General features: G+C 51.5%; 1 protein-coding gene across 2 annotated transcripts; it reads right to left on the bottom strand.

Annotated features, from left to right (window-relative positions):
• Window positions 1-1,651: 1,651 nt before the first annotated feature.
• On the bottom strand, window positions 1,652-9,039 carry SELENOV (selenoprotein V). Of its 2 annotated transcripts, none has more exons than XM_042919698.1 (7): window positions 8,000-9,039; window positions 6,075-6,099; window positions 5,892-5,945; window positions 5,699-5,773; window positions 5,490-5,584; window positions 5,112-5,159; window positions 1,652-1,774 (listed from the first exon to the last, which is right to left on the bottom strand). In XM_042919698.1, exons 1-5 carry the CDS (start codon window positions 9,016-9,018, stop codon window positions 5,507-5,509), a joined length of 1,251 nt encoding a protein of 416 aa, XP_042775632.1. In that variant the 5' UTR covers window positions 9,019-9,039; the 3' UTR covers window positions 1,652-1,774; window positions 5,112-5,159; window positions 5,490-5,506. The 2 variants fall into 2 exon arrangements, with proteins under 2 accessions (XP_042775632.1, XP_042775633.1); XM_042919699.1 differs by having other exon boundaries at window positions 5,485-5,584.
• Window positions 9,040-14,381: the final 5,342 nt, after the last annotated feature.

The following is a 14,381-nucleotide window of genomic DNA, read 5'->3' on the forward strand; positions in this document are numbered from 1 at the left end:
GACAGACTGTGCCCAGAAAGGTGACGGCTTTGTGGGTGAGGCCAGGCTGCAGAAAACTGTGAGCATCATCGGCGAGGAGAGCAGGTAACAGGCAGCGGGCCGGCGAGCTGGAGGCGAGGTGAAGGGGGTGGGGGGGGGGGGGCAGGGGGCAGGGCGCGGGCTTGGCATCACAGCGGAAGACAGGGTAGAGGCTGCCAGGAAAATCTTGCCTCCCTAGCAAAAAGAGAGAGACCCAGCAGGCAGGTCCTTCCTCACGGAACCCTCTTCCGCCTGCAATAAGGACTCCAGGGGTGGAGGTGCAACAATGAAACGGCGTGTGTTAACCATGGCAGGAAAGCAATACTGAAAAACTCGGGTCTCCCCCAGGTTACTGACACCCGCCTCCCGACACTGCGAGTCTAAATTTTGTTTTTAATGTTTCTTTTTGAGAGAGGGAGAGAGCGAGCGAGCAGGGGAGGGGCAGAGAGAGGGGGAGACACAATTCGAAGCAGGCTCCAGGCGCCGAGCTGTCAGCACGGAGCCGGTCGTGAGGCTGGAACCCACAAACCGTGAGATCATGACCTGAGCTGAGGTCGGACGCTCAACCGACTGAGCCACCCAGGCGCCCCCAACACTGGGATTCTAGGACCTGTGGGTTTAGAAAGTGGGCTCCAGGGTGTAATGAAATTTGGGTTGTCAAGGGTTGGAGACTTGCCACAGTCCGTATTTCCGTCCCACCCCCTAAAACTGCCAATAAAACGAGAAACTGTCAAAACGTATCCTGGGGCCCCCCGGGTGGCTCAGTTGGTTGAGCAACCAACTCTTGATTTCGGCTCAGGTCATGATCTCACTGTTATGAGATCAGGCCCTGCATTGGGTTCCATGCTGAGCCTGCTTGGGATTCTCTCTCTCTCTCTCTCTCTCTCTCTCTGCCCCCCTCCCTCACACTCTCTCTAAAAATTAAATTTTTAAATTGAAAAAAAAAAAAAAAAGTATCCCAAACCAGGGCATAGGAAATGAAGATGCCACAAAAGAAAGAAAGAAAGTGGGGCACCTGAGTGGCTCAGTCTGTTAAGCGTCCAACGTCAGCTCAGGTCATGACCTTGCAGTTTGTGGGTTCGAGCCCTGCCTGGGGTTCTGTGCTGACAGCTCAGAGTCTGGAGCCTGCTTCGGATTCTGTCTCCCTCTCTCTCTGCCCCTCCCCCACTCCTGCTCTGTCTCTCTCAGTCTCTCAAAAATAAACAAACATTAAAAAGAAAGTGACTCAACAGCACCAGGAATTGAGGCTAGCCAACCAGGAGCAAACCTGGGGAGCAACAGGAAAACAGGACTAGGCTTCTCTTCAAGAGTGTTCTTCTTCTTTTTTTAATGTTTATTTTTGAGAGAGGGAGCGAGACAGTGGGTGAGCAGGGGAGGGACAGAGAGAGAGGGAGACACAGAATTCGAAGCAGGCTCCAGGCTCCGAGCTGTCAGCACAGAGCCCCATGCGGGGCTCGAACCCACGGACCGCGAGATCAGGACCTGAGCCGAAGCTGGACACTTGAACTGACTGAGCCACCCTGGTGCCCAGGATTAGCCTTCTCTTCAAACCTGCCCTTCCTTCCCCTCCCCACCGCCTCCCCTCTCACCTCAGGAGACCGTGTGGCAACATTAGACCAGGTCAGGCCAGAACAGAGAGGCAGATTGTATTTATTTCCGTTTTCACCCCTCCCCGACTCGCCCCAGCCCCAGCTACCATCAGAAAAGGACCTGACTTGGCAACGTTTCAGCCCTTCTCGGCATCCTGCTGAGGCTCCTGAAATGGAGAGGAGAGAGAAAATACTTTAAAACATCAAGAACGATGACAACAACACTATAAAAATAAAAGCATTTATACAGTGTTTACTATGTGTCAGGCACCATCCCAACGCTCCCCACTCTAGTCTCCTTGCCATTTCTCAAACACGCCAGACACATTCCTACCCCAGGGCCTTTGCACTTGCTGCTCCCTCTGCCGGCTATATTTTCCATAGATAACCCCAGATATCCGCACGACTCAACCCCTTCCTTCTTTCAACTGTTTACTTAGCATCTTCCCAATAAAGTCTTCTCCGACCACTCAAGTTAGGATTGCAAAAAACTCCCAGCACTACCCACCCCCACTCCTTTCCTGCTTTATTTTCTTCTCAGCACTTATTTCCACCTTCTATTTGCCTATGTGTCTTGTTCTTGTCCGTCCCCACCACTAGAATGTCAGCTTCACCAGGGCAGGAGTTCGCATCTGTTTTGTTCATGGCCGTATCATCCCCAGGACCCAGAACAGTATCCAACACAGAGTAAGTACTCAGCAAATATTTGTTGGATAAAGTGAAATCCAAGGAGGTAACGGCGATCATGGTTTCTGCTTGACAGAAGAGAAGACCAAGGCAGAGAGAGGTGAAGGCATTTGCCTGAAGTCACACAGCCAGTAAAATAGGGATTTGAAGCCAGACAATACTGACGTAACTATTGTCTATCCTCCCGTTTTTTAATACAGTTGATTGTCGTTCTTGTCCACCCAAAGCTCTCTCCCCATCATCCCTCCCCATGGGCTTAGGGAGAACAACTCCATTCCGAGTTGGAATGGCCACATGACTCAAGACTGGCCAATGAGAGCTCTGTGTTCCCTTGGGCCTCAGTGATTGGTTCAGGGATGAACATGTGACCTAATCCAGGCCAATAGGAATTTATGCCACCAAGATAGGAAGCCTCTCTGAGAATAAAGTTAGCCCAGGGAAAAAGCAGAACACAGAGTAAGGGAGGGTCAGATTCTCAATGACAACATTTTGCTGCGTGGATCAAGCCATTCCTGAAGCTAATTAGCCCCTAGACTTTTATTCTCATGAGCCAACTTTTTTGTTGTTGTTAAGCCAATTTGAACTGGGTTCTCTGCTGCAATAAGAACATTCATGACTTATTCCAATAACAACTGCTGTTCACTTACTGAAGAAGGGTTTTGACAAGCTCTTAATTCACATCTAACATCACCAGCTTCAGCCTTGTGTGGCTGGCTGGTGGATCCAGGATTTGAACCGAAGTTCCTGTGACCCTGGAAGCTGCATGCATAACTACTCTGGTATTCTGCGCATTGGCAGGTGTGAGAAACAGACGTCTCCTCTGCCTCCCCTGCCCCCATCCCCAGCATGGCTGCTTGAAAACAGACCTAGTAAGTGCCTGGCACATAGCAGGCATTCCAAAAATACTGTCTGTAATTTTTTCAAAACAACTAATATAACGTGGACATTGTCTGGATCCTAATTCCCAACCTACCTCTAAAAAGATATTTTTGAGACACTTGAGTAGATCTTAGATGCCATTAAGACATTTTAAAATTTTTGTCGGGGGTGGGGGCGCCTGATGGCTCAGGTGATGCAGCATGCAACTCTTGGTCTCAGGATTGTGAATTCAAGCCCCACATTGGGTGTGAGCCTACTTTAAAAAAAAATCAATAAAATAAAATTTTTGTTGGGGGTGAAAATGCTCTTGTACTTCTTTTAAAAACTTAATTTGTTGGGGCACCTGGGTGGCTCAGTCAGTTAAGCATCCAACTCTTGATTTCAGCTCAGGTCATGATCCCACTGTTTGTGAGTTCAAGCCCCATGTCAGGCTCTAGGCTGGCAGTGTGGAGGCTGCTTGGGATTCTCTCTCTCCCCCTCTCTCTCTGCCCCTCCCATGCTGTCTCTCTCAAAATAAACTTTAAAAATAAGAGATGCCTGTGTGGCTCAGGTCATGATCTCACAGTTTGTGAGTTTGAGCCCCGCATCAGGCTCTGTGCTGACACTCGGAGCCTGGAGCCTGTTTCAGATTCTGTGTCTCCCTCTCTCTGCCCCTCCCCCGCTTACACTTTCTCCCTCTTTCTCTCAAAACTAAACATTAAAAATTTTTTTTAATAAAATAAAAACTTATTTATTAGAGACGCATACTGAAGTATTTACAGGTGCAATAACGTGAGGTCTGGAATGTACCTTCAAACGCTCACATGCCAAAAAAACAAAAAAAAGTGGAGAGGAAAATAGATGGACTAGGAGAAAGTCGGTAATATTAGTTGACCTGGTTGACGAGCACATGGGGCTCACTGTACGGGCTCGCAACTAGTGTGCGTGTCTAAAGTTTTCCACCAAACAAGCGTGAAAAAAATCATAGCTTCCATTTATGTAAACGTCTAGAAAGTGCAAACTAATCTAGGAGGACAGAAAGCAGATGAGGGGTGGCCGGGGACAGGGCAGAGGGCAGGAGAAATTGCTGAAGGCGCCCTCTCAGTGGTCTTAAAAATCCAGTATCTGGGGCACCTGGCGGGCTCAATCAGAAGAGCACGTGACTCTTGAGCTCGGGGTTGTAAGTTCGAGCCCCACGCTGGGTGTGGGGATGACATAAACACATTCACGAAATGAAAATGCAAACTAAGGGGCGCCTGGGTGGCTCAGTCTGTTAAACGGCCGATTCTTGGTTTCGGCTCAGGTTGTGATCTCGAGGTTCTCATGGGATCGGTCCCGAGTCACGCTCTGTGCTCCAAGCACAGTCCTCCCTGATCTTAACAAGGAGGACTCACTGAGCTAGGCAGGAGTGGGAGTAGGATGTTTCTGACTCTAAGTACAGAGCCTGCTTGGGATTCTGTCTCTCTCTTTCTCTCTCTCTCCTCTCTCGGCCCTTCCCTCCCTCTCTCTCTCTCTCTCAAATTAAGTAAATATTTAAAAAATTAAAAATCCAGGGGCTCCTGGGCAGCTCAGTTAGTTGAGTGGTTGACTCTTGACTTCAGCTCAGGTCATGATCCCGTGGGACCGAGCACCCAGGCAGGCTCCGTGCTGAGCACGGAGTCTGCTTGAGATTCATTCTCTCTCTCCCTCTGCCCCTCTTCCCCACTCACCCTCTCTCTTCTCTCTAAACAAATAAATAAAAAGAAAAGAAATAAAAAATAAGAATCCAGTATCGGTGGCCAATAAATGGTTGTGCATATGCTTTAATACCTTAAGACAACGTTAGCAATGGAACTTTCTGCAGTAACGGGTTCTATGTCCTACATCTGCACTGCTCAACATGTGGCTATAGAGCTCTTGAAATGTGGCCAGTGTAGCTAACAAGTGAATTTTTATTGTATTTAATTTTAATGAACTTACCGTAAGTTGAAAAGCTGTAGGCTGTTATTGGGTGGCACAGCTTTACAACTGAAAGTGAAAGGAAGGGAGGGAGGGAGGAAGAAATTTAAAGCTCTTTTGAAAAAAATTTCATTGACATACACTGAGCCTTTCTTTGAGCCATGTACATTTACTACCTTAGATGAGGCATCTCCTGGAATCATCTCAACAACCCCATTTTACAGATGAGAAAACTGAGGTTCAGAAAAGGGTGTGGGTGACCTGTCCCGATCTTAACAGGGAGGACTGGCTGAGCTAGGTTGTGAGTAGGTTGTTTCTGACTCCTAGACAGAAACTCCCTTCGTGCTGCCCACCCTCAGCCCCGCCTCCGCCCCGCCCACCTCGCCTCCCTCACCTCACCTTCGGCCGGTCGCCTGCTACCTTTTCCTAATTTCCTCATCGATAATGCTCACAATCTTCTGCAGCCTGGCCTCATCCACAAAGCCATCGCCTTTCTGGGCACAGAGGGGAAAGAGCAGAGACATGTATGTCTCCCACGCCCCTCCACCGCCGCCCCCCCAACCCAGCACCGCCCTCCCTCCCGGTCCCGGACACACAATCACAATCACCTTCTTTGAATGGACCAGTTTTCCATCCACAAACACTTCAAACTCCCCCGTAGCCTGGGCAGATCTTTCCTCCTCCTGGGGAGGGAATGTTGGGGGTGGAGGGGAAGGTGAGAGCTCCTCTCCAAGCCCCTGGGGTCTCGGGACCCTAACTACCCCCCCCCCCCCCACTCCTCCAGGCCACCGGCACACTCACAAAGCGTAGACAATCTGGAAATTGCAGCTCCAGACTCTTTCTCAGTAGAATGTACTGCAGGGAGGAGATGGGATCATGGGTTCACAGGATCAGAGGGTCATGGGGTCAGGGGAGGGGAAACAGGACCTCCTTCCAGACTTCCTGTCCAGCACTCCCCCCACCTCCAAAGTCAAAACTACTCACCCGAAGGCTGTAGCTTCAGAGGCCGCTGGACGCCGAGGGAAAGAGAAGGGACACAAGAGAGAGATGGAGAGAAGATACTGAACCAGTATCTCCCCAGGCCCAGAGGGAGCCTGTGAACACCGGACTCCGATTCCATCCCACACTGCTAGCTCACCCAAGGCAAAAAAAACCACAACAGTCCTCTGTATGGTCCACAAGCCCCCACGGTATCTGCCCCGTTGCCTCCATTCACTCCCTGGCCCACTGCTCCAGCAAAGGAGGGAGGGAGGAAGTTCTTTTGAAAAAAATTTCATTGACATACACTGAGCCCTTCTTTGAGCCATGTACATTTATTACCTTAGATGAGGCATCTCATGGAATCATCTCAACAACCCCATTTTACAGATGAGAAAACTGAGGTTGAGAAAAGGGTGTGGATGACCTGTCCCGATCTTAACGGGGAGGACTGACTGAACTAGGACTGGGACTACCCTCAGCCCCGCCTCCACCCCTCCTACCTCGGAACTCCTCCTCCAACACTGCATGCCTCACCACAGGGCCTTTGCACTGGCTGTTCCCTCTGCAGAATGCTCTTATCTACATGGTTCCCTCTCTCCCCTCCTTCAGGTCTTTACTCATGTATCACCTTCTCAAGGAGCCCTTTCTGACTACCCCATAAAATTGTGAACCCCCCCCCCCCATTCCTTCTGCCGTTGGCACTGATCGCCTTTTTTTCCTTTAGTTTACTTATTTGAGAGAGAGAGAGAGAGAGAGAACACAAGCCGGGGAGAGTCAGAGAGAAGGAGACAGAATCCCAAGCAGGCTCTGCACCATTAGTGCAGAGCCCAATGTGGGGCTGGAACCCACAAACTGCAAGATCATGACCCGAGCCAAGATCAAGAGTCGGAAGCCTAACCGACTGCACCACCCAGGTGCTCCAGCACTGATCACCTTCTACGATGCGAGATAATGTACTGTGTGCCATATTTATTGTTCATTCCAGCCCCCTCCACACCAGAACGTGAGTGCCACAAGGGACAGAGATCTCTGTCTTACGCACTCCTGTGTCCCTGGTGCCAAGGACAGGGCCTGGCACAAGGTAGGTGCTTAATAAATAGTGGTTGAATGAATGAATTAATGAATCCATGGAGTCAAAGAAAGCTAGAAAGGAGGAGAAGGGCAGAGAAAGAGGGGAAGATGAGGAAGTGGGGAGAAGGGGAGAGAGGCATTTACATCGGGAAAGGAAAGAGACAGTGAGTTGGGGAGAGAGACAGAGCAGGAGAGACCACCTGGGCAGAAAAAATGGGGGGTGGGGGGATTGAGACTGGGAGAGATAAGGGGGAGAGAATGTTCTAAAGCAGGAGAGAGACATGGGGATTGGGGGAGGTCCCTGCTGTTACTGTTGTCGTGGACCCAGAAGACCCAGCTCTGGGACCACCCAAGAGAACGGAAGCCAGCCTCCTTCCGCCTCTGCCCTTGCGGTTCCTCCTCCCCTTGCCACCTCGATTGCCCTCCCAACACCCAGCTCTTCACGTGGAGGCCCCCTTCTCAACACCGCCTGAGAAAGGCCATCCCTGACCACCCAGTCTGGCATTCCCCCACCCCTCCCGGGCCTGGCTTTGGGTCGGCCTGGCCCAGCCTGGCCTGGCGAGAAAAGCAGGTGGCGCTGTTCAGCACTCCATCCATCCTCAGAGCAGGCCTGGCCCTCGGGGGGGCAGCACACTCCAAAATGAGTAAATGAGACTGAATGAATGAAGCTCAGAGCAGAGATCTGAAGCCAACAGTTCCCCAGCCCCAGAGAAAATGACAGGTGGAGCCAAGTTTCCAACTGGGAGTGGGGACTCCCTCCCCTCACCCTATCTTCAAATCCCGGAAGCCCCAGCGCCCACCCCCTCTGGGCTTTCCCCAAGGGGAGGAAGGCAGGTGTGGGCGGGGACGCCCCTCACCAGTAGATCACTCGAATCAGGATCTTGCTGTCCTCCGGTAAGTTCTCGAAGGTGGAGGTGAAAGCGGTGGCGAAGGAGTCGGTCTCCAGGATGGGCGCCGGAATAGAATCGGGAGTGGAATCCATCAACTTGGTGGCTGATGAGTCTGCCCTCGAGGTTGACCCAAGGGTGGGCCCCAGGAAATCAGCGGCCGTTGGAGTGAGGGCAGGAAGGGACTCTTGGGTGATAGAGCCGAATCCATTGGCGACTGATGGGAAGTGCTTCACACTGGGTGTCGGTGAAAGATCCCTGTCCGGCCACACAGGGGGCTCCGGAGCAGATTCTGAGGGTGGATCCAAAGGTGGGGCTGAGTTCCCTAAGGATTCCGACGCAGGGGCAACGGCCGTGATCGGGACCCCGACTGGGAATGAGGCTGGGGCTGGGATCCGGGCCAGAGTCGGGGTCCTGATCGGAGTGGGCGTCCGGACCCGGGTCGGGATCTGTACCGGAGTCAGGGTCCGGACCCGGGTCGGGATCTGTACTGGAGTCAGTGTCTGGACCCGGGTCGGAGTCCCGACGGCAGTCGGGGTCTGGACAGGAGTCTCAGTCCAGACTGGGGTTGGGGTTTGGACCGGAGTCGGGGTCTGGACGAGAGTGGGGGTCCAGGCTGAGGCCGGGGTCTGGACAGGAGTCGGGGTCTGAGCGGGACTCTGGGCCCGGGCCGGGGCCGAGATCCGGACGGGATTCGGGGCCCGGCCCGGGGTCGAGGTCTGGGGGGGATCTGGGGTCCGGGCCGGGATCTGGACGGGACGCGGGGCCCGGACAAGGGTCTGGGCGGGATTCGGGGCCCGGGCCGAGATCTGGACGGGATTCGGGGCCCGGACCGGGGTCTGGGTGGGATTCCGGGTGCGGGCTGGGGTCGAGGCCCGGGCAGGAGTTGGGATGCGGACCGGGATCGAGGACCCGACCGGGGTCGAAGCCCGGACCAAGGCCAAGACCCGGGCCGGGGAGGGGTTTGGGGCCCGCGCCTGGTTGTTCATGGGCAGCAGGGGGCCGGGGGGGGGGGGTGGGGGCGGCGGGGTTGGGATCCCGCCCGGTCCTCCTTCCTTGGGGCGGGGAGAGCCTCACGCACACCAGGGTTCTAAAATGGGAGAAACCACAAGGGGGCACTGTTACATGGTGTTCCACGCTGTACACAGGTTCCACTGCGCTGGGCCTCCAGCGCCCTGATCAGCAAACCCCTGGTCCAGTGATCAGTTTCCCTGTCCAGTGGGGGAAACAGCCATCAACAACCAACAACAGCCCAGTGTGGCCGGGGCTGGAGTAGGGGAGGCACAGGCAGAGGGGTCAGAGACAAGGCGAGAGAGGCACAGGAGCCTGCAGAATCCCAAAAGGTGCTAGAACCAGCCTGGGGCGGAGGGGGCTCCCTGAAAAAATAACTGGGTGGTCAGGAGAAAACTAAAAATAACTAGCAAAAATAACAAGAGTTTGCAGTTACACAGTGCTAAGTGCTACACATATAAATAACCACAGCTGGTAAGTGGCACAGCCAGGATTCAAATGGAAACTGTCAGGCTCCAGAATGCTGGTACTTAACCACTCTGCAAATGGCCCCATCGCACTGTGAGCTCCTCGGGGGGGGGGGGGTGGGGGGGGGATTACTTGCCTCGTTCGCTGCTGAGTCCCCTGCTCCCAGAATAAGAGCTGGCATGTTCATGGGAGGTCCACAGTAGGTGTTTCATAAATATTTACCTTTTTAAAAACAAGTTTTAACACTCACATGAAATTGGAAAAACAGTGTATGGAATCCTGTAGGGGTCTCTGGGTGGCTCAGTCGGTTAAGCATCTGACTCTTCATTTCGGCTCAGGTCACAATCTCGCGGTTCGTGAGAGCCTGCATTGCACTCTCGAGTGGAACCTACTTTGGACTCTCTCTCTGCCCCTGCCCTGCTCTCTCTCTCTCTCTCTCTCTCTCTAAAAATAAGTAAGCTATAAAAATTTTTTTTTTTTTTTAAGAATCCTGTATTAACTTCCATCCAGCTTTCCCCAATAATAGCATCACATGTAACTACAGTCCCTTGTCAAAACCAGGACTCTGACATTGGTCCAATACTATTAGGTCAGGTACAGACCTTATGTTGAATCATGGAAGAGTTTTAAAAGGAGAGTCATGGGGCACCTGGGTGGCTCAGTCGGTTGTGCGTCCAGCTCTTGATTTTGGCTCCGTTCATAACGCCAGGGTCCTGGGATAAAGCCCCATGCTCAGCAGAGCCCCTTGGAATTCTCTCTCCCTCTCCCCCTGCCCTTCTCCCCTGCTCACCCTCTCTCTCCCTCTCTCAAAATTAAAAGTTTTTTAAATTTTAAATAGGAAAATCTTGAGAGACATCGAATTTTTTGTGTGATTCTATCTAAGCAAGTTTCTACCCCTCTCTGGGCTTCAGTTTGCCTCCCTGTGAAAAGGGCTTTCCTCTTATCACATAATATTGAGAACACTGAGCATCTATTATCTGACAGCCTCTGATACAAAATGCTTTGTACATATTTAAAACGTGTCTCCAAGTCGCCATTCATTTTTCATTTCTTTCCCTCTCTAGTTCAAGACTCTTGAAGCTTGTGAATTCTTTCTTCTGACAATTCAAATCTACTATTGAGCTCTTCTGGAGGATTTTTCATTTTAGATAGCCTCCTTTTCGGCCCCAGAATTTCCATTTCTTTTTTATTTTTTTTTAACATTTATTTATTTTTGAGACAGAGAGAGAGCATGAACAGGGGAGGGTCAGAGAAAGAGGGAGACACAGAATCTGAAACAGGCTCCAGGCTCTGTGCTAACAGCTCAGAGCTCAGCTCTGTTAGCACAGAGCCCGACACGGGGCTCGAACCCACAGACCGCGAGATCATGACCTGAGCCGAAGTCGGACACTTAAGCAACTGAGCCACCCAGGCGCCCCTCCATTTCTTTTTAAAATAACTTCTTTCTCTGTTGATAGTCTCTATTTGGTGCCACATGGTTTATTGCTTTTAGTTTAGTTTTTTTTTTTTTTTAAGCTTTATTTATTTTTGAGAGAGAGAGAGTGCAAGCAGGGAAGGGGCAGAGAGATGGGGACAGAACATCCCAAGCGGGCTCTGTGCTGACAGCAGGGAGCCCGATGCAAGGCTGGAACTCAGAAGTCTTGAGATCATGACCTGAGCCAAAGTCGGATGCTCAACCGACTGAACCACCCAGGCGCCCCTGCTTTTACTTCTTTAATCACAGTTGCCTTTTGCTCTCCAAACATATTTGTAATGGCTGCTTTGAAGGCTTTGTTCATTCCAACATGTGGTCACTCTCCCCAGGGTGGGCAGTTTCTCTTGCCTCCCTCCCCCTCCAGTATGCCGTTCTTACTTCCACACCTATCTCGTATTTTTTTGTTGGGAACCGGACATTTCAGATAGCACATTATGGCAACTCTGGGCACTGGCCCCGACTCCCTGGGGTTTGTTTCCCTGGTTAGTGACTGGCTAGGCGATTTAAGTCTATTCTCCTTTCTCCAGCAAGTGTAGAGCATGGGGGAGGGTGGATGGGGACACAGACTCAGATATGCCCAGTCATCCGGGGCTGGTGGGTTTGGGCAGGTTCTCTGGGTCTTTCTGACTGTGCCGGGCAGGTAAGCTCCACCAACTGTCAGCTGTTTGCTCTACAGTCCTCATTGTTTTCAACACCACGGGGGCATCAACTTTTTCAGAGACAGATCCAATCAAATTAGGGATCCTTTGAATGGTTAGCTCCCGGAGTCAGTTTGAGATTAGTTCTGACCCCAGGAAGGCTCCTCCCAGCTGTCTCTTTCCTTGGCTCTCCAGCAAACTAGCCAGAACCTACCCATCTCCTTCCATCGCTTTCCAGCACAACTTCCGCTGTTTTTGAGGCACCTTTAGGCTTGAACTCCACACTGTTGTGAACAGTCTGTTCCTTTGAGAAAAGACTTGGGAGCTCTCTGTTCTGCAGCCTGCCTTCCCAACAGACAAAATCTCTGAGCCACAGCTCTGATACTGGGGAGGGGGACAATGGTAGGCTTGGCTCAGAGTAACCCCACTTTAGGAGCGGAGTCCTCAGCGGGGTGAGGCGGCAGCCCCAGGTCTCTTAGCTTGCCCTCTGGATGTGAACCCCCTGCCCCAGGAGCCAGGGAGGGACAGTCAGGGCTCCGGCATTCTTGGCCACAACACATCGAACACAGAGTCCCCCAAGTACGGGCTGGGCTGGAGAAGGGAGCCCCGACCTCTCGGTGGTGCTCCCCCAGAACTCAGCCTCAACAACAAGTAGCTGGTGGCAGGACGAGAGAGACTGACGCTCTGCCCCTCCCCTGAGGACAGCCTCCAGCTTGCAGCTGGGGGCTGGGAGGGAGCCCAGGCAGGAATGGAGGAGGGGGGTGTTACTCGAGCAGGGGGGGAGGGGGTGGGGGGGGGGAGGGTATTGGTTTACTTGTTACTGATTCTCCCTGTTCTCACCAAACGTTTAGATTTTCTCGAATGAACGGTTATTAATTTGCTATGTGCCTTCAGGATCATTCCCAGAGGCTTTAAACAGTTGATCTGTCATTTTGTTTTTATAATTTGCACCAGTTTGCCGGCAAGCGGGTCTGCCGAGCTCCTCCTGAGGTGAATGCCAGGTGAACTCCATACAGTCCATTTTTAAAACACAAATGGCAGCACCCTATACATTCCTTTGCACCTTGTCCCTTCCCCCCCAGTCTTGCACAAAATGCATAGATGGTAATTTCATATTAGCACATCGATATCTGCCTCGTCCTGTTAACAATTGTGTAATATCCTGTTTATAAATGGCCCCTAATTAATGTAACCAGTCCCCTCTCATCAGACACTTAGGGTGTTCACAGCCTTTCGCTATTATAAACAACCACTGCAGGGGCGCCTGGGTGGTTCAGTCGGTTAAGCATCCAACTTCGGCCCAGGTCATGATCTCACAGTTTATGGGTTTGATCCCCACATCAGGCTGTGAGCTGTCAGCACAGAGCCTGGAGCCTGCTTCAGATTCTGTGTCTCCCTCTCTCTGTGCCCCTTCCCCGCTCGTGCTCTCTCTCTCTAAAATAAATAAAAACACTACAAACAACCACTGCAATACAGACACCTTTGTGCACAAGTGAAAGTTTACGTGTAATTCGTATCCTAGACACGAAACCACCAAATTGAAGGGAATGTGAATTTTTCATTTCATTCTTTTAATGTCACATATTTATTTTAAGGGAGAAAGAGAGAGGAAACAAGCAGGGGAGGGGCAGGGGTAGAGGGAGAGAAAGAATCCCAAGCAGGCTCCACGCTGTCCGCACAGAGCCTGACACCGGGCTCGAACTCATGAACCGAACCATGAGAGCACAACCTGAGCCGAAATCCTGAGTTGGAAGCTTCAGTGACTGAGCCACACAGGCGCCCGTGAATTTTTCATTTTAGAAATTATATTAAATTACCCTTCTGATGTTTTGTGTGATGCCTCATAAACATCAGGGTGTTGAGGCAGCCGACACAGCTGCATTTTTGGTGTTTAGAAACAAGGCAGCACAACCACGTCCACACAAACCCTATCGCTCTTCAGCACCGAGGCGTCAGGAAGGACAGCTGCATCCCAAACCCCGCACTCGCCGGCTCTGTCTCCGCAGTAGTTACTTCCCTCTTTGAGCCTCAACTTTCTCTTCTATAAAGTGGATCCCTTCTCCTCTCACTGACTGGTTCTGTTGTGTTAAAAAAGAAAGCGCAGGGTGGGGGGGCGCTGGGTGGCTCAGTCGGTTAAGTGTCCGACTTCGGCTCAGGCCATGATCTCATGGTTTGTGAGTTTGAGTCCTGCGTGGGGCTCTGTGCTGACAGCTCAGAGCCTGGAGCCTGCTTTGGATTCTGTGCGTCCCCCCTCTCTCTCTCTGCCCTCCCCTGCTTGCACTCTCTTTCTCAAAAATGTAAAAAATTAAAATTAAAAAAAGAAAAAGAAAAGAAAGCACAGGCTGGAGGGGGCGGGTGCTGGCTGGCTCAGTAGATGGAGTGTATGACTTATGATCTCAGGGCTGTGAGTTAGAGCCCCACGTTGGGTGTAGAGATTACTTAAAAATAAAATCTTAAAAAAACAAAAAGTACAGGCTCAAAATGACATCACTTGGGCGAAGTCACCAAACTGGGGCTTAATACCCAACCAATTTGCAGTTTCAACTCCGCCGAAAAAAATGTAAGTCTTAACAGGTCAGTCAGGAATTTTCTGGTCAGCACCCATAAGGTGATCAGTCACATGGACCCCCTCCATCCCCCAAAGCAAGCTGAGGTTAAGTCCCCAGTAAGACCCCCTGCCCTTCCCCTAGAGGAAGGTGACAGTGCCTGGAACAATCCTTTCTTTGATAACTTCCTTGCCCCCCTCTCTTTCCTATAAAAA

This window comes from Panthera leo, chromosome E2 (assembly GCF_018350215.1).
Source record: "Panthera leo isolate Ple1 chromosome E2, P.leo_Ple1_pat1.1, whole genome shotgun sequence".
Classification (NCBI taxonomy): Eukaryota; Metazoa; Chordata; class Mammalia; order Carnivora; family Felidae; genus Panthera; species Panthera leo.